This window comes from Lithobates pipiens, unplaced genomic scaffold (assembly GCF_037356315.1).
Source record: "Lithobates pipiens isolate NorthernLeopardFrog02 unplaced genomic scaffold, aLitPip1_a1.2 Scaffold_18, whole genome shotgun sequence".
NCBI lineage: Eukaryota > Metazoa > Chordata > Amphibia > Anura > Ranidae > Lithobates > Lithobates pipiens.
In genome coordinates this window covers 564,707,017-564,725,878 of record NW_027507758.1, presented here as the reverse complement: position 1 = coordinate 564,725,878, position 18,862 = coordinate 564,707,017, and the positions used below count along the sequence as shown (strand labels likewise).

The following is an 18,862-nucleotide window of genomic DNA, read 5'->3' as shown; positions in this document are numbered from 1 at the left end:
ATCCTGCCTTATCACCCCCCTCCGGACTTGCTCCAGTCCTCCATAATTGATGCCAGCTTTTAAAGTTGGACAAATTTAACTCTAGGGTAGTTTCTGCTCGCTGACAGCGTAAAATATAATCATTAAATCCTCCCAGGAATACGGGGCCGTTTCATGAATTGCTAAAACACTTCTTGTGCCGGAGTTAATTTATGGAAAAGACTTGAGGAGTAGGCTTGTTCCAATGAAATATGCTTTATTGGTTGAATTAAAAACTGGTGGTAGGTTGTGACATTATTAAATTTGCGCTGTTTCCTGCCCTTAACTGCCAGCGCTGAGCCATAGGGATATAAAATAATTGCTTCTGCCAGGATCTGGGGGTTATTAAAGCTTTCAGTCTGTCTTAGTCTTCCTGTTCTCTGACATTAAGGGATGATAACTGTGAAATAAAGGAGATACATCCTGAGAATTGTACGTATTCCTCTAAAAACGTTAGCAAGTGAGAAGTTTGAGGTTCTTATGTTGAGCTGTTATTTATACAGATGTACTGAAGTCAAACACGGGCATTTTTCAGATAAAATGACTTAGAAGAGCAGCTTCAATCCTGAGTGCCCAGATCTTGGCATTCCCTTTGCTCCGCTGGATGGCAGGCTAACTTAGTCTTTGAGCTTGCTGGTATCCATGTTGTCGTAAAGTAGGCCTGGACTCAAGAAGATTTGTAATCCTGAAGATTTACTGTGTTATAGCCTAGGGACCATCTAGAACTATATCCAAGCAGTGCCCTGAAAAACCGTTGGTCTGAAATTCCTCCTGAAAAAATAGCAGTTTACTTCCTGGTACGTGAGTATATCAAGGTACTCCTACCTTTATATCTGCAATGTGAGATCATCTGAGGCACTGCTGCTTCTAACTGCCAACTCCAGGAGATATAGAGTGAGATTTGGCAATATCATTAATGTGCTGTTCACTGTTCTCTTTGCTGGAGGATTTCACATAAGGAAGCAAAGCCCTGCCTCTGCGAAGATGGCTGCCTCCACACAGAGACACAGTGCAGAACAACGCATAAACCAGCAGAAGAAACGCCAGACCAAAAGTGTAAAAGTCCAAATTGTTTTAATAGTGCATAATAAGACAGCCAATATACACTATATTACCAAAAGTATTGGGACACGTGCCTCTACATGAACTTTAATGGCAGAGTGGCCCACCCTATGCAGCTATAACAGCTTCAACTCTTCTGGGAAGGCTGTCTACAAGGTTTAGGAGTGTGTCCATGGGAACGTTTGACCATTTTTCCAGAAGCACATTTGTGAGCTCAGGCACTGATGTTGGACAAGAAGGCATGGCTCGCAGTCTCTGGTCTAATTCATCCCAAAGGTGTTTTATTGGGTTGAGGGCAGGCCAGTCAAGTTCCTCCAAACCATGTCTTTATGGACCTTGCTTTGTGCACTGGTGCGCATGTAAGAACAGGAAGGGGCCATCCCCAAACTGTTCCCACAAAGTTGGGAGCATGAAATTGTTCAAAATGTCTTGGTATGCTGACTCCTTAAGAGTTCCCTTTACTGGAACGAAGGGACCAAACCCATCCCCTGAAAAACAACCCCACACCATAATACCTCCTTCACCAAATGATTTGGACCAGTGTATAAAGCAAGGTTCATAAAGACATGGATGAGCAAGTTTGGGGTGGAGGCATTTAACTGGCCTGACCTCAACCAGACAGAACACCTTTGTGATGAATTAGAATGGAGACTGCAAGCCAGACTTTCTTGTCCATATCAATTTCTGACCTCACAAATGCGCTTCTGGAAGAATGGTCACACATTCCCATAGACACATTTCTAAACCTTGTGGACAGCCTTCCCAGAAGAGTTGTAGCTGTTATAGCTGCAAAGGGGGGGCCAACTCAATATTGAACCCTACGGACTAAGACTGGGATGCCACTAAAGTTCATGTGCGTGTTTACCAGGTAAACAGAGAGGTGGAACCGAAAATGCAGAAAACCCATCATCTTTGGTTCCCAGGGTCACTGAGAAGGAGGAACAACGTCAGTTCCTCTCTTAGGCTGCTTTCACACTGGGGCGGTATTCAGGCGTTACAGCGCTAAAAATAGCGCCTGTGTAGCGCCTGAAAAAAAACAGCCCCTTTAACTCCAGTGTGAAAGCCGGAGGGCTTTCACACTGGAGCGATGCGCTGGCAGGACGGTGAAAAAAGTCCTGCTAGCCGCATCTTTGGAGCGGTGAAGGAGCGGTGTATTCACCGCTCCTATACCGCTCCTACCCATTGAAATCAATGGGACACCGCGGCAATACCGCCGGCAAAGCGCCGCTGCAGCGGCGCTTTGCGGGCGGGTTTAACCCTTTTTCGGCCGCTAGCGGGGGTTAAAACCACCCCCCTAGCGCCCGCAGACCGCCGCTAAAACGACGGTATAGCGCCGCTAAAAATAGCGGCGCTTTACCGCCGACGCCGCTCCCGCTGCAGTGTGAAAGCAGCCTTACAGTTCTGTGCAGCCATCGCAGCCTGTCTCTGGGATCAGTGAGAAGTGCCCGGGAGAGGCAGCGCTAGTGGCGGGAGGAGGGGGGTGGGGCACATTCTGCTGCCCGCAGAAGTGATTGAGTGGCTCCAGAGGTAATTTCATCTTTAATGCATCTGGATCTTATCTTATGAATATAGAGGAAGGTTATTTTGGTAATCTCCTTTGAAGTACCAGTCAGTACAAAAGTGATGTTTTAGTTGTATTAGGCCTGGTGGACTGAGTATTACCTTAGATGCTCCAATAGTGAGATCTCCCTGTCATAATTCCTGACTAGACATGTGTGATTCGTTTCGTTATGAATCAAAATTTGGGTTACATTTTTGTTATTTGGGGATTCAGAAGTATCTGTCTCTCCAAATCACAATAGTAACGAAATTCAATGAATTCAAAACAAATTATAATGAAACAACAAATTTCATTTGGATCCGAAATAACATAACGACATAACGAATGATCCGTATTGATTCGGATCCATTTCGTTTTCATTTTGCAATTAACATTTTTCATTATTGTAAAAAATGCACTACATATAAAATGTAAAGATATTGCAATAAATACAGTCAGGTATAAAAGTGAAATAAGATGATTCCTACTTATCATATTTGAGTTGGATTGAGGTAAATCCATCAGAATCTCTGAATCATAACATAATGAATAAATCCAAAATTCATTTTGTTCAATTCGTTCTTTTGGATGCACACGACTCCAGTGGATATAGTCCAATCAGCTCATTCTATTTCTCTTTGTGGGTTGGACTAGCAGGAATGACTCAGTGCGCATAAGTAATCTCCCGAAATAACACATTAAAATAAATATAGCCAATCTTCTGATATAACTTCCGAAATACGAATCAATTCCAAACAACAAATATGCAAATATACAAAACGAATTACGAAAATGAATCATATTAACATAACGATTATGACGTGTATGATTAAACTAGCTATTGAATCCGAAACTAAACAAATTTGGAAGCAGGGATTGTGGGAGCCCCTCAATGTGGGCACATGAGGTGTACAAAGCCAGAAACTCAGGGCAAGGATGGATGAAGCTCTTCATAATGGAGGTGCACAGACCTGAGATCTCAAAGCAAGTCCATAAGAGAAAGGAACTATCAGAGGGTTTAACTCTTCAACATCGACCAAATAATGAAATATCAGTTCTTCTTGGACTGGCCCTTTAAAAGGGACGTTTTTTTGGCCATACTTCTCTTCTGGGTCACAGAAGTTAACTTCTTTCTGCATTTCTGTGTCCCAAATTCAGTGGAGAGCGGGCTAAAACCCACTTTCAGCTCAAGTCACAGAGCCAGTTCTAGGCCCTGGAAGAATCCTGATCCACCCAAATGTCTGTACCGGCAGATGAATCAGCCTCTCAGTGTGCCACTGAGAGCCTGTGCCAGCCTGCTACCACCCTCTCCATAGCAGTTACTCCAGTGAGCACTGGGGGGGGGGGGGGACAGAGCAGAGAGCAGAGACTGACATCCACCTGCTCTCTGCAGGCTGAGAGCTGAGCGATCAGCGGTGTTTGATTGCTCAGTTCTGGGTCTTAGAGGCAGTGGGGGACAGATAGATAGCTGAATATGTATGTTTTTTTTTTTAATTTCCCACACTTTATGTATTTTCATATCAATTACCTTTTGCCCAGCAAATGTAACTTGGACATAGGGATCCACCAAGTCCTTGTTTTCCCCAATAAGTGCCTTCTTAACGTTGGCCATGATACTAGTGTTCATCCTGGGTAGCCCCTCAGCACGGTAGATCTTAACATAGAAGCGAGCCCACTGACGCTCTGGAGGTACCCCATCTGGAAGCAGCAGGTTTCTGGAGAAAAAAAAGTGTTAATCATTTTAATGAAGATGTACATATGACTATGGTGAGAATGGGAATTTTACATCAGCAGCTCCAAGTTTCTGTTCCAGATGTCAGCACTTTATGTTGACATCAATCGTACAGGTAATACATTGATTTTAATGAGTCAGTTGACTTAAAGAGGTGTTTCCGTAAAATAAAATAATTAAAAGTCAGCAACTACAAATACTGCAGCTGCTGACTTTTAATAATCGGACACATCATGTCCCAGGGTCCAGCGATGCGGGGGAACGAAGCCCCGCTCGCCCCCCCCTCCGCTCGGCAGTGCCGGCATTGAAACTGTGGGCCTCTGGCTGTGGCTTCACAGCCAGGTACCCACTGCCCATGCGCGAGCAGCGCCGCGTGCCTTGAGTTGCTGCACAGTCATCTGGGACACAGATGACTGACAGGAGGGAGGGGCCAGAGCTGAGCCCTTCCTGCGCCAAGGGGAAGTTATGTCACCAGCCCAGGCACTGAAGGAGGCAGACTACGAGGGACTCCCTAGCAACAGCCATTTAGAGGTGAGTTAAAAAAAATCCAAATGTTTTTATTTTTTATTTTTTTAAGAATTTTAATAATTTTTTTATTTTTTGTGTGGAACCCCACTTTAAAGACAGGAAGATATATTTGCAGCACCACAAAGCAGACGGCTTCGGTAGTATTTTCTCTTTATAAAATCTATAATGTTCTGTGACACCAGTGTTTTGCCAATTAGTAGGAAGCATGAGCTTTGCTGATTGGCGAGCTCTAGCTCTGACTTATGCTCCGTACACACGAGAGGAATTTCCATCCGAAAAATCTTGGATGGCTTTTCCGATGTAATTCCGCTCAAGCTTAGCTTGCATGCACACGGTCACACAAAAGTTCTCTGAACTTTCCACCGTCAAGAACGCGGTGACGTACAACACTACGACGAGACGAGAAAATTAAGTTCAATGCTTCCAAGTATGTGTCAAATTGTTTCAGAGCATGCGTAGGAATTTTACTACAGACGATCGGAATTTCCGATCAGAATTTTTTCCGACCGAAAAATAGAGAACCTGCTCTAAATCTTTTGCTGGCGGGAGTTCCACAAGCAAAAGTCCGATGGAGGATACACGCGGTCGCATTTTCTGACCAAAAGCTCTCATCGGTCTTTTGCTGGCCGAATTTCCGATCATGTGTACATGGCATTAGACTCAGATCTCTGCAGAAACACCACTGCTTCCAAACGGAGTGCTTTTATTTTCAGGCTGTGGCCGAAAGTTCAGTTCAGGATTTAACACACATTAATATGTTTATGTATCTGCAGTCCATTATTTACATTTGTTACCTCCAAAATATCTGCTTCATCACCTATTCTTCATGCTTTAAATCCTTTTTAACATATTTGTCCCCCTCCTTCTTTCATGACAGCACATCGCCCTTTTGACTTCTTAATTTTTTTTTTTATTGTACTGGTAATTAGAATATTTAATAACTCTCAGTGTTCTCTGTGTCCAGCAATGGCTGCTGGATCCCCAAACCTGGATGCATCTGGTGCCGCTGAACAGAGCAGTTCACAGCAGTTGCAGGACAGGAACTGTGCATTCAGGGAATTCTAAAGAACATTATTAATGTTATATCCTATCCATTTCATGTAAAATATGCAGAATGTATATTGAGAATTATATAAGGAATTAAAGTGCTAAATGTTGGAGGTCATTTTAGATATACAGTAATTCTAAAACAATGTAATAGCACATGGGAAGCATCTGCAATATTGTTTCTTGGATAATTTCTTTGAGAACGCCTACTAAAACCATTTTCTTGTCAGTTGTGTCTGACTGATGGAATGTATGATCTGTTTAAGTGATGTATATGTACTTTCCAAGTTTTGTTGTCTCGTCACATCTGTACAACCTCTTCCATGAAAACCACTGAGACATTAAAACATCACTTAGCTTCAATAGCTTGTCACAGTGAAAATAATAAAAATATTATTTTTTGTTAAAACAGTCTAGATCCAACTAGCCCTGAAATGCATCAGTGGGAGCAGTCTCAGTGTTGCATGTCCACGATTAAGCCTAGTGGTGGGTGAAATGTGCGAATGGAGGAGGTCTCAATGTTGTATCTTTATGATTAAGCCTAGAGTTGGGTGAAACATGTCAGTGGAGGAGATCTCAGTGTCGTATCTCTACAATTAAGCCAGGTGTTGAATGAAATGTGTCAGTGGAGGAAGTCTCAATATTGTATCGCTAAAGCAATTAGGCCATGTGTTGGGTGAAACAAGTCAGAGGAGAAGGTCCCAGTGTTGAATCTCTATGATTAAGCTTGGTGTTGGGTGAATAGAGTCAGTGGAGGAGGCCCCAGTGTTGTAGCTCTACAATTAAGTCCAGTATTGGGTAAAATATGTCAATGAAGGTGATCCCAGTGTGGTATCTCTACAATTAAGCCAGCTGTTGGGTGAAACAAGTCAGTGGAGGGGGTCTGAGTGTTGCACCCCTATGATTAACTCCATCGTTGGTTAAAACATATCAGTTTTGTTGGGTGACACATATCAGTGGAGGAGATCCCAGTGTTGTATTTCTATGATTAAGTCTGATGTTGGGTGAAATGTGTCAATAGAGGAGGTCCCAGTGCTGTATCTCCATGATTAAGCCCAGTGTTAGGAGAAACATGCCAGTGGAGGAGGTCCCTGTGTTGAATTGCTACAATTAAGCATCCGGTTGGGTGACACATGTCAATGGAAGGGGTTTCAGTGTTGTATCTCTATGAATAAGTCTGATGTTGGGTGGAACATGTCAGTCAAGGAGGTCCCAGTGCTGTATCTTCATGATTTAGCCCAGTGTCAGGTGAAACATGCAAGTGGAGGAGGTCCCTGTGTTGAATCTCTGCAGTTAAGCCCGCTGTTGGGTGAATCATGTCAATGGAGGAGGTCCTAGTGATTTATCTCTATGCTTAAGTACATTGTTAGTTGAAACATATCGGTGAAGAGGTCCCAATGTTGTATATTTACGATTAAGCCCATTGTTGGGTGAAACATATCAGTAGAGGAGGTCCCAGTGCTGTATCGCTATGATTAAGCCCCTCTGTTGGGTGGTATGCATCAGTGAATACTGTGCACCACTGAAATTGTTTTATCTGTTCCATCAATGCAAAAATACACATGCCAGAAACCTTGTGAGCTGATGACTTCCTGTGCTGTCTACCTGTACTGGACACTTTTCAATTAGCAAGCATCATTCCCTGTTCTCTTTGTAGACTACATAACACCCCTCCCTGTGACGTAAGAGCAGGCAGGGTTGTGTGCTGAAATCTTGTCCTAGAGAGACAACACCACTCCTCCATATTACGCTGAGTGAGTGTTGTCACCATAGGACAGAAAATGTGTGACTGGGCAGATCGCCAGATAAAAACAAAAGAAAAAAAAGCCTAAAAAAATAAAACGAATGCAGCCACCACATCTGAGAACTGATAAGCTACAATGCTATCAAAATTTTTTTTCGATTTTTGATTTTGCATTAAGATTACAGTGATTGTCTTATTTTTATTATAATGCTTTAACCAGTATTTATTCTAGCATAGCCTCTTAACTCTGTCTGCCACAGTCTACACAAAGCTTAGCTATTTACTCCATCCTGAATTCAAAGCTGTCATTTTGTCCTCTAGCAGAATCCCTGGTGAGACATGTGAGAGCTGTGGGGGCTCCCAGATGTACAAGATGGCTTTGAAGCCTTTCTAAACAGCGCATCAGGTCCCCCTCTTCATGTTATAAAGATGAAGAGGATTGAGAAGCTTAAGGAGGGCAGGATTTACATGTTCTACATACCTAACTACTCTTCTATTGGAGGCATGGGATGGGATCATATAATTCCATTTCAAATGTTATATAAAGCAGGATAAACCAGTCCTGAAGGGAGTTCTTATATGAAATAAACTATTTCAAGTGAAATTAAACCTGGATTTCTACTTTCTCTAAGTCAACCGGTTGCATTGGCCTGCAGAAAAAGCGAGGTTTCCCCTTTCGGCAACACTTTTATGTTTTTATGTTAGTGAGGTGACTGTAATGAAACATTGACATTAAACAAAACGATCGGGGTAATTCAATCAGTTTAACATTTCTGTGCGGTAAGCGATGGACTTAATGAAGGCTGGGGGCTGGTGATAATGAAGTGACAGATACACCGGATTTAATGAGGTGTGCCATGCAGTGGCCTCATTTCATGTAGTGCATGTGACTTACATCTGAAGGAGGGAGACTACGTCTACGACACAAGATAATGACAGATAAGACATTAGATGGATGTAAAGGAAGCCGTACTCTCATTCCTGCTGAGATTATCAGATTCTTAATTAACCTTTAGGCATAGCTCCTTACTGTCCCTCATTAGAAGGGATTGTTCTTCTGTCAAACCCCTCCATCCTTCTTTCCTCCCCAGTTGTCCTTTTTTGGTCTGATGTATAGACCTCTGGAAAAATAATTTTACCTATCAAGTGTTTTATTGCCTCAAACTTCTCATGCAGCCTCTAAATATGGCATTTATAATTTTAAAAAGCCAGTATAAGGGAAAGTACTTAAAGTCGAACTAAAGGCAAAACTTTTTTTACAGGGATCCTACATATATGCATGGTTATGTAAAAATGTCCATACCTGGACTTCCTTTTTTTTTTGTATAATCAGTATTTATTTGCAGAACAACAAGAAACATTAAACATAACAAGTCCAACAATTTGTAAAAGTGTAAAACCCACCGGCTGCACAAAGTCGTATAGAAGTCGTTTTAAAAGTACATAGGTTGAACAGGGACATATACACAAAGAGGGAGATCTCTGGAATAGGGAGATTGTTGTGGGCTCACTTGGAATGGGCAGCCATGTAATGACAAGGGGTTTTCGGGGGTGGGAAGAGTCTGGGAGGTGTGGAGTCTAATCTACTGGCCTCCCATCCCCAAGAACGATTGTGGGGTATGCTGTCACCAAAAATACATGGGATGTTTGGTCTAAGACCCGCAGCTGGTTCAGAGCGGGCCCAATGGCCTCCATCTAACCACCCCCTACCTCCCCACGTGCCAGGGAAACCTCATAATAACAGCAAGGGTTCAGCCAGGACTTCCAGAGTCACCAATAACAGTAGGATTCCACCCAGAGGTTTCGGGATTATAAAGGTCAATGTCTACCACCAATCCAACTTGGATTTACTAATCTGGACTTCCTCTTTTAATAGTTTTAGAGGGTCACAAATCAACATTGTTAGCAGGGGCTTACCTTTTCCAACCTCAAAGATAAGTCCCAACTCCAAAGCTATCTGCTGCCCAGCCACCATCCCACTATCCAATGCTGTGGTTCCCCTGGTGGGCCTGAATTCCATTTTTAAAATGTTAGAAGGTTCTTTTCATGGCTTCTTTAGCCTAAAACAGCTGACACCATGAAATGTGTTGCAGAAGTCTCATAGTGCCACACAGAAACCTCAAATTAAAAATTAAGCCACCAAAATAGGGAACATAGAGGGAAGCGGCCAGGTACAAGGGCTGGGACACTCACCCTTCAATGTCATCATCATCAGTCTCGTTAGCTTTGTGAGGTGTCTTTATATTGTCCCCTTTTCCAACGACGGCAATGTCACATTTCAGGTAACCTTTAACCCCCGCTGTGATGTCATCAGGGTCAGAAAGAATGGCCCATTTGTGGTAGAATTGGTGTTCTAGAATGATGATGCAAGAGTTGGAAGTTAAACATGGATTTACAAAGTTAAATAATATCTTAGGCACCAGCCTACAAGGACATACCAGGTTGTGTATAGACCGTCCCCACATCCAGCTTGAAGGATCCGACCAATGTGCCACTGCGCAGGAGATTCTTGGAGTGGATGACCTATGGGAAAGCAAAAAGCCACATATACAGTAAATTATAACAAATACCGTTCACAGACCAAGTTTTTACTTTATTTATTCACTCTATGTTTAACAATAAACAAAAGAGTGTTGAAGTTTTAAGGCTGGCTTCATACTTATGTGTTGAGATAACGAAACTTCAAAGCGCCTTCGATACACACCCCAACACATGTGCATTGTAGCATACCAAACCACACAGAGGGGAACCAGTTGTGATACGCCGCATTAAAAAAAAGATTTTTCTATTTTTCTGTGCACGTTGTGCGTTGGCAGCCCATTCAAAATGAATAATTTACCTGTATATGAAATAACGTACAATAATGTTTGTGCAGTAACATACTGCAGCACACCAGACAGATATGAAGGGGCTTTAAGGGGCCAGCCCATTCTGCCTGACAAGAAGTGATGGGAAATCTCCCCAATAGGGACACAGCTTGTAGAAAAACTTGCTCTATACAAAACAAATTAAAAAAGTTTTGGCTAGACTTGGGATCACAATCTCAGCAAGTGTTTACTGCCAATTTAATTCCCAGGATAAAAGGGAATATTTCATTTGACTTGCACTATCTGTTCTAGATAGGAAAAAAATGGACATCACAGACAGGTAAATTGGGCTGCTGCGGATGTCATTCCTCCTAGTAACTCTAGCCTCAATCTTTTTCTAATACAAACTGATATGATACATAAGAGACACCTTTTTTTCCAGGTTTTTCTTCTCAAACTAAGCCACCATACTCATTATTGGATGCATAAATATCGCTCCGCATTCTTGGTGAACACTGAGAAATAAAATCAATATTCCCTGGAGCCTCGCATGAAGCCAACTGAGGTTGTAAAATGTGTTTGTGCTGATGGCAGAAGTGATCGCTCACCACACTGCTCAGTGTTTTATGTCGATAGGGAACGGCAAACATTGTTACTTACTGACAGTTTGATAATTTTGTCGAACATCACATCCGGAGGCACGTGGAAATCAAATACGAAGTACTGTGGGAAGCAGAGACATTGATTATAAGAGACGGAATTCAGATAACAGAATGCAGAGATACACATATTTAAACCCTAACAATGAATGTATCTTATGGGCTTCCTTGTGATCTGTTATATATGCCATTAAATATATTTTATATCTGTTTGATCATTTTTTTAAAAAAAAGTTGATTCTGCCAGAAATCCAATGAGCTTGTAAGTTTCTGTGCTGTCTGCCCCCTGTCACTTTTCCTTTAGCATTATTCCCAGCTCCCTCTAAGAACTGAAGAACACCTCCCATTATGTTATACAGGAGAGAAGAGGGGGAGGTGCTCTAGTTCTGCCCTAGGGAGACAACGCTCATCTATAGATCCATCTATAGATACAGTACTGTAAGCATTGTTCGCTAAGACAAGTAAACTAAAGGGAAAACCTGCCCCTTATATACAGTAGGTGGTCGGGAGGAGTGCAACCCTTAAGCTGACCACAGACGGTCCAAATTTTGGCTGGTTCAGCAGGGACAGGACAAAGTTCAAACGATGTATGGGCAGGATTATTGTACCCAAGTTGATGGATTGATCATCAGATTGATAGGTCAGATTTTACATGCGATTATTGCCAGTGGCTATTAGCCCTTGTACACACGGTCGGAGATTCCGTCGGAATGTGTCCGATCGGACCGTTTTGTTGGATAATCCGACTGTGTGTGGTCTCCATCGGACTGTTTCCGTCGGAGTATCCGACGGACCAAGTTTTCCAACTTGTCGGTAAAATTTTCCGACAACATGATCCGATCGGACTTTGTCCAATCATGTGTAGAGAATTTCCGATCGGACAAAGTGCCACGCATGCTCAGATCAAATTCCTACACCAAAGCTATTGGCTACTAGCGTGAACGTAGTCCCGTCGTAACGAAATTACGTCATCACGTTGTGAACGATCGGATTTTCCGACAACTTTGTCCGACCGTGTGTATGCAACAGTTTCGGACAAAATCTGTCGGAAAAAATCTGACCGATTTGGTTGTCGGAATGTCCGACCGTGTGTACAAGGGCTTATAGCCGCTAACAGTAACCACTGGGAGAACACAATAGCTCTACAGGAGAGATTCCCAACAGTCAGTGTTGATGGGTGGATCAAGCACTTTTGTTTTCTCCATGGCCGGCATTACAGTGGTGGTAAGAATACTACCCTTAAAGAGAGCTAAAAAGACTATTGGTGTCATGCTTCGGGCTCTGTCTAGTGGTGTTGGTATTGAACTAAGCACTAACCACCATCAAATGGAAAGTCAATTGGCTACAGCTCAAGGAATCCTTAGTAACTTCTGGAAGAACTCTATGGTTTCCCTGGAAACCCTGGTTGAGAATGGCTGCTCTAGAGACAAACTTATGCAGCTATGCTACTTTTATCAAGCATATTATAAAGTTTAGTAACATGGGAAGGTAGAGATAATCCCGAGCACCATAAACGTCAAACTGCAGAAGGGAACTTTATTCATGTGGTCTGGAGCTTTTCCAAAGTACCACCATTCCAACCTGACATTTCAAGCCTCTCTCATTTCTCTTGGTGATTTGTAAATAGATGGTGCTTGCTTCTCCCATGTCTAAAAGTCTATTAAGCTGGCCGTACAGATGCTTTTTGTCCGAATGTTATTGAAATATTGTTCATGAGAATGTTTTTTTCTTGCCATGATAGTCAGCTACTTTTGTTCAAAAGTCCCTAATGTTCCATCCAAACCTTCTACTTGAATGATATCCCATTTATTTGAATGGACATTACAATACACGGTATATGATTTTCCCACATTCACAGTTAAACTTTGTTCCATTGAGAGAAATAGCCATCCTGCATCTTCAGATTTTCTCATTTCTAGGCTTGAAAACTAACTTTGATTTGACCCCACTAAGAAAATCAAACACATTTCTTGAAAATTGATATTCTAATGCAAAAGTTTACCTGTACATGGCCAGTTTTAGCAGTAAGCTAAGCTAAAAAAACTAAACAACTCAATGAGAAAGAAGGATAAACTAGCCCTTATGAAAGTACATGGTAACCTATAAGGTCAGAGGTTGCCCACAAAAGTTTTGAAACATATGGTTCCGTTTCAGGGTTCTGCACACTGAGCTTAAAAAAGACGCCAGTTCTTTTGGCAGAAAAAAAATAGCATAGAGAGCGTTTTTGTACAGGCGTTTAGCGTTTCTTTAAGCTAGTGTGCATGGAAACCCCAAATTCTCAAGAAGACCTACCAGGTGAATTCAGTGAAGGGAGCAGTTCCACAAACATCTGGCATGACTTTACTGACTAAATGATAACAATCAAGAACAACAAACGTTTTCCTTTAATTTATTATAGGTAATAGTGTATCTAAACCCCAAAACCCCAAAATAATATATTGCAGCTTACCAATCCATAGATGTGGTGGCAGCATTAGTTTTCACTTTAATTTTTTTGTCCTTCATATTAACCTAATTATCCTTTTAGCAGGGCCAGTGTTCTGTCAAAATAGCCAACTCGTTAGAAACTCCAACTACTTAACTTCCGTTTTCTTTAAACCATCAGTAATTGGAGATTTTGACAAATTGCTGTTTGGACACCACACCGGCAACCGTATAGAGTCCAGTGCACAATATTATGAGCGGAGATTGTTACTCCACTCTGATACTAGCCAACAAAATGGCTGCCTCCGAGGTGGAAACAACTTTATCTTTGTTAGCCGCTGTGCTGTAAAAACAACAAAATCTTCCTGTACTGGACACTATTCGGTTTCCTGTCCTTGTGTCCAAACAGAAATTCGTCAACATTTCCAATTACTGATGGTTTAAAGAAACCAGGATGTGACATGGTTGGAGTTTCTGATGAGTTGGCTAATTTGACAGAAAACTGGGACTAAAGAGAGGGAAGGGGGCTGGAGGGGAAGCTGCCCTGGGCACAGTCTCTTTAGGTGTTAAGGGTAGGGAGTGCTGCAAGGCAGAAACCCATAGAGTTGATTCAACCAAGCCCACCTTTACCTCTTCCATCCTTTAGTGACCCACCATGTTGCCTGGGCCTGCCCTACCTCAGAGGAGCCCAAGCAGAGGAGCAGTTATATTTCTGGTGGTGAGGTCCATTGTGTTCAACAGTGGTGGACGTAGGGTGGTGTGGTGGTGCAGTCCACATTGGGTGTTGGCCAGCTGACTGCCCAACATTTATCTCTGTCGCACCTGCCATGCAGGCAAAAGCAGCACAGTTATGTTAGTATCATAGATCCCAAGTGCAAAAGACGATCAGGGTACCCAAGCAGGGACAAAGTTTGCCATCTTCGCCATGGGCAGTAGATGACTTTGTTCTGGCAATGACTGCCAGTAACATACAGGTACTTCCTGTTCTTGAGTGACAGCACTTACTCATTGCACTGTATCTATGGTGGAGCAATGCAGTCATCCCAGGCTACTCTCCTGATTTAGACTGCAAAACTTCCCCCTATCCCCAACTACACTACATAGAGGGGGGTTGTTTTGTAGTTCACAGAAGATAGCTGGTAAGTATGATTAGTTTGTATGTGAGTACAAGGATGCCATGTTTCCGTCAGACTCAACAGGTAGTTTTATGGAAAAATGTGCTTAACGTGTAAAAAGAAAACAAATACAGCCACCCAATCTAAGGATTGATAAGCTTGAATTTATTACATTTTCGTTCTTGGGTTTAAATACACTTTACCACTTAAGGACCGGATTTGCCCCTTAAAGACGAGGCCATTTTTTGCGAAACGGCACTGCGTCGCTTTAAACGACAATTGTGCGGCAATGCAACACTGACCCTAACAAAATATATGGTATTTGATCACCTCTGCGGTTTTTATTTTTTGCGCTTTAAACAAAAAAATGACAATTTTGGAAAAAAAAACACAATATTTTTAACTATTTGCTATAATAAATATCCCCCAAGAAAAAAAAAAAATACATTTCTTCCTCAGTTTAAGCCAATATGTATTCTTCTACATATTGTTTGGTAAAAAAAAATCGAAATTAGCTTATATTGATTGGTTTGCGCAGAAGTTATAGCGCCTACAAAATAGGGAATAGATTTATGGCATTTTTATTATTATTTTTTTTTCTAGTAATGGCGGCGATCAGTGATTTTTAGCAGGACTGTGACATTGCAGCTGACAGATCGGACACTTTTGACACATTTTTGTGACCAGTGACATTTATACATCGATCAGTGCTATAAAAATACAGTGATTCCTGTGTAGACGTAACTGGTTATGGAAGGGGTAAACACTAGGGGGCGATCAAGGGGTTAAATGTGTTCCCTCATGTGTGTTTCTAACTGTGGGGGGATGGGACTGACTAGAGGAGGAGAGAGATTGCTGTTCCTACTAAGATGATCTGTCTCTCCTCTCCTGACAGAATGGGGATGTGTGTTTTTACAGACACACATCCCCGTTCTGACTCACGTGCCCGAGATCGCACGTTGCCAGTGGACATCATGGCCACCGGCCACACACATCGTGCCCCCCACTGTGCAGCAGGCGCGTGCCTGCTAGAGCTGGGTAAAGGGCTGGCGATGTACAGCTACTGCGATTCGCTGGAACGTGCCGACCTGCCACAGTATGATGGCTGCTGGTCGGCACATGGTTAAAGTGACATTGAACCCTCAGTTTTTAAGCACGCTCAGCTGCTGATTTATTCATTTACTAAGGATGCAGCTTCTGTATCTTTTAATCATTGTCTATATTTTAATTTAAGCTGGTGCCATGATTGGAGTCCCAAGTTTCTTATTTCAGGGTGGCTCCTTTCTCTTGCAGCATCCAATGGAGACACCCTTGCATGCAGGGACTAGAGTTACGTCTCCCTACATTGGGTGCATCAATAGAAACACACAACCCCTTAGCCTAGGATGGCAAGGCAGTCCCCTGTTTCTATTTTCTCCCAGATAACTGACTGACTCCAGACTGCACTGTTAACTAGCTCATTATGAAATACTTACCTTAGAACGAGGCGCCGGCATCTCACTTGGTCCACGCCGAGGGAGCTGACATGTCCAACATGTCAAAATGTCTGACATTCGGGGTATCGCGGATCCGGCGCTGTGAGTGACCGGAGCCACGATGTCGTCACTCCCGCACACGGGAGTTTTCTTCCCGGCAGGGTCTGGCGTCTGCCGGACTTTCAGCCGAGAATCCCCGGTGCGCATGCACAGCTGAAGTCAGCAGCGCATTGCGAGGGGAATAGCTCCTAAACCATACAGGTTTAGGAGATATTCTTTTTACCTACAGGTAAGCCTTATTATAGGCTTACCTGTAGGTCAAAGTTAGAAATGTACCTATATAACCGCTTTAACACTTATCTTTGAAGACCATTTGAAGACCAGAAGTTCAGGGAAGCAGCACTGAGAGAGCAGGAGCCAGCAGGATTGAAAGATATAAATTGCAAGCGCTGGGTAAGAATTTTAACAAGCAGTTTACTGGAGAATGTTTATTTTATTGTGCTCAATTTGTTATACCTACAAACGCGGAGAGTTATCACCACTTTAAGGACCAGTCTTGTGAAAATTGCTATCGTTCATAGAGGTTATATAATCCGTGTTAACCTGTAAACATCTAAGCCTAGTTTGCCAATATTGAAGGTAGGAACACTCTGTATTCTGATGTAATGTTAGTACATTTTTATTAATATGTGTTGAAAACACAAAGAAAATAAAAAGCAAAAAAATAAAATAAAAGGCGCTGGTGTTATAAAGCAATTACTAGCTTGAATAACATTCCTCCGGTGTATACTGTCAGCCTGGCTGTAATAAAGAAGAAAAGTCTAGCTATTTATAAGATTTGTTTCCTGGAAGATCTCTCACAATCCTTGGAAGCCGATAATGGTCTGCGGTTCAAAGTACTTACCTCATTATAGTACGGGCAGTTGGTGGACTCTTTCATGGAGGTGTATTTCTTCTCATCTCCAACCTCAACACAAACCACGGGATCCATGTTTAATCCCACCAGCTGCCGAGCCTCGATCACTGTAATACTAACCTGCAGGGGTGGAAGAAAATCATCAATTAAAGGATAGAAAGAGAAGCACTGACGTTTAGGTATGGCAATTTGTTCCATACACATTATACATTATATTGGTACAGCTTGGACCAGCCTTTCTCAACCTTTTCAACACAGAGGAACCCTTGAAATAGTTCTCCGGTCTCAGAATCTCAGAATCTACAACTCCTGATACATTAGTGTGATGGTCAGTGGGAAGAATGGTCCTTACACTTGTGGTCATTGGGAAGAATTACCTCCTTACAGAGAGCTAAAAAGATCATTGGTGTCGGTGGGAACTTATCTGAGAGCCAGAAATGGCCCAATGCTGAAGGAACCCCTAGCAACCTCTGGAGGAACCCTGCTTGAGAATCACTGGCTTGGACCAATGGAATTATAGAAACCCGTGTCGGCAGGAAACTGACCGAGTAGTCCATTGAGTCTGCCCGTTATTTCTTTTTTTATACATCATGTATGTTGTATAGCTATGGGATACCCTAGAAAGCTGGAAATGATCATATTAGACACCCCTACTACAGTGATCTCCTTCCAGGTCCTGTATTGAGCTCTTCTGCATTGTGGTCCCTCGCTCAGCATGGTCACCATTCACCATCTCAATTAGACATGTGCAGAATGGAAAAAAAATTGTTTTGATTCGTTATTTACATGAATTCATTTACCGTATTTATCGGCATATAACACACACCCCAAGTTTAGGAGGGAATTTAAAAGAAAAAAACTTTTAGGAGGGAAGTTTAAGGAAAAAAACTTACATTTAAATGCCCATCAATGCAGCCTTATCAGGGTCATTTGCAGCCTTGCATTGCAGCCTTGTCAGTCATTTGCCGTTTAAAAATGGCGCTGGCCGCACTTGGCCGTTCTCGGCTATTTTCGGCTGCACTAGACCGATCACGGCTATTTTCGCCCACACTCGGCCGAGTGTGGGCGAAAATAGCCGAGATCGGCCGAAGATAGCCAGGAATGGCCGAGTGCGGCTGAAAATACACAGAAGCCACAGATAGAGGCAGAAAGCCCTGGCAACAGTGGGGGATTGGCATATAACACGCACGCCCGATTTCCCCCTGATTTTAGAGGGAAAAAAGTGCGTGTTATACGCCGATAGTTAAATTCGTTGAAATCTTTTTTCAGAACGTGTTTCATTTATTCGAATTGATTCAAATTTTCCAAATTCAGTCGAACTCAGTTCAACCGAATTTAGCAAATTCAAATCGATTTAGAATTCAAATTGCATTCAAATTCGAATATAATTCAATTTGAATTGCATTTGAATAAAATTCCATTTGAAATCAAATTTATTCTATCCTAAATTCCAATTTTGGAAGATGGTTGTATTCCTCCTATTATATTATATATTTTTTTCTATTCTATCCTTTTATTTTCTGTTCTTTTTTTTTTATTTTCTATAATATTCTATTTTTTTTATTCTATTCTAATTCAAATTTATTTTATTTGAATTTTGGAAAACTGTTATATTCATTCTATTCTATACTATTCTATTGTTTATTCTATGCTATTATTTTCTATTCTATTATTCTATTTTCTATTCTTTTCTATTCTATTCTTTTCTATTCTATTCTTTTCTATTCTAATTCAAATGTATTCTAATCAAAATTAGATTTTTGGAAGATGGTTGTATTCTTCGTTTCTATTCTAT

At 42.0% G+C, this 18,862-nt stretch overlaps 1 protein-coding gene across 18 annotated transcripts in view; it reads right to left on the bottom strand.

The window, feature by feature from the left end:
* OTOF (otoferlin) overlaps positions 1 to 18,862 on the bottom strand; it is a 529,099-nt gene that overhangs the window by 136,495 nt on the left and 373,742 nt on the right. For all 18 annotated transcript variants that reach the window (XR_013276955.1, XM_077488986.1, XM_077488987.1 and 15 more), the window contains 5 exons: positions 17,056 to 17,187; positions 11,139 to 11,201; positions 10,110 to 10,194; positions 9,865 to 10,024; positions 4,149 to 4,335 (listed from right to left, as the gene is read on the bottom strand). Coding sequence is in view for 17 of the 18 variants with exons in the window: in XM_077488986.1 (XP_077345112.1) it covers positions 4,149 to 4,335; positions 9,865 to 10,024; positions 10,110 to 10,194; positions 11,139 to 11,201; positions 17,056 to 17,187 (627 nt within the window). In the remaining variant the exon portion in view is untranslated. The remainder of the gene's footprint in view (positions 1 to 4,148; positions 4,336 to 9,864; positions 10,025 to 10,109; positions 10,195 to 11,138; positions 11,202 to 17,055; positions 17,188 to 18,862) is intronic.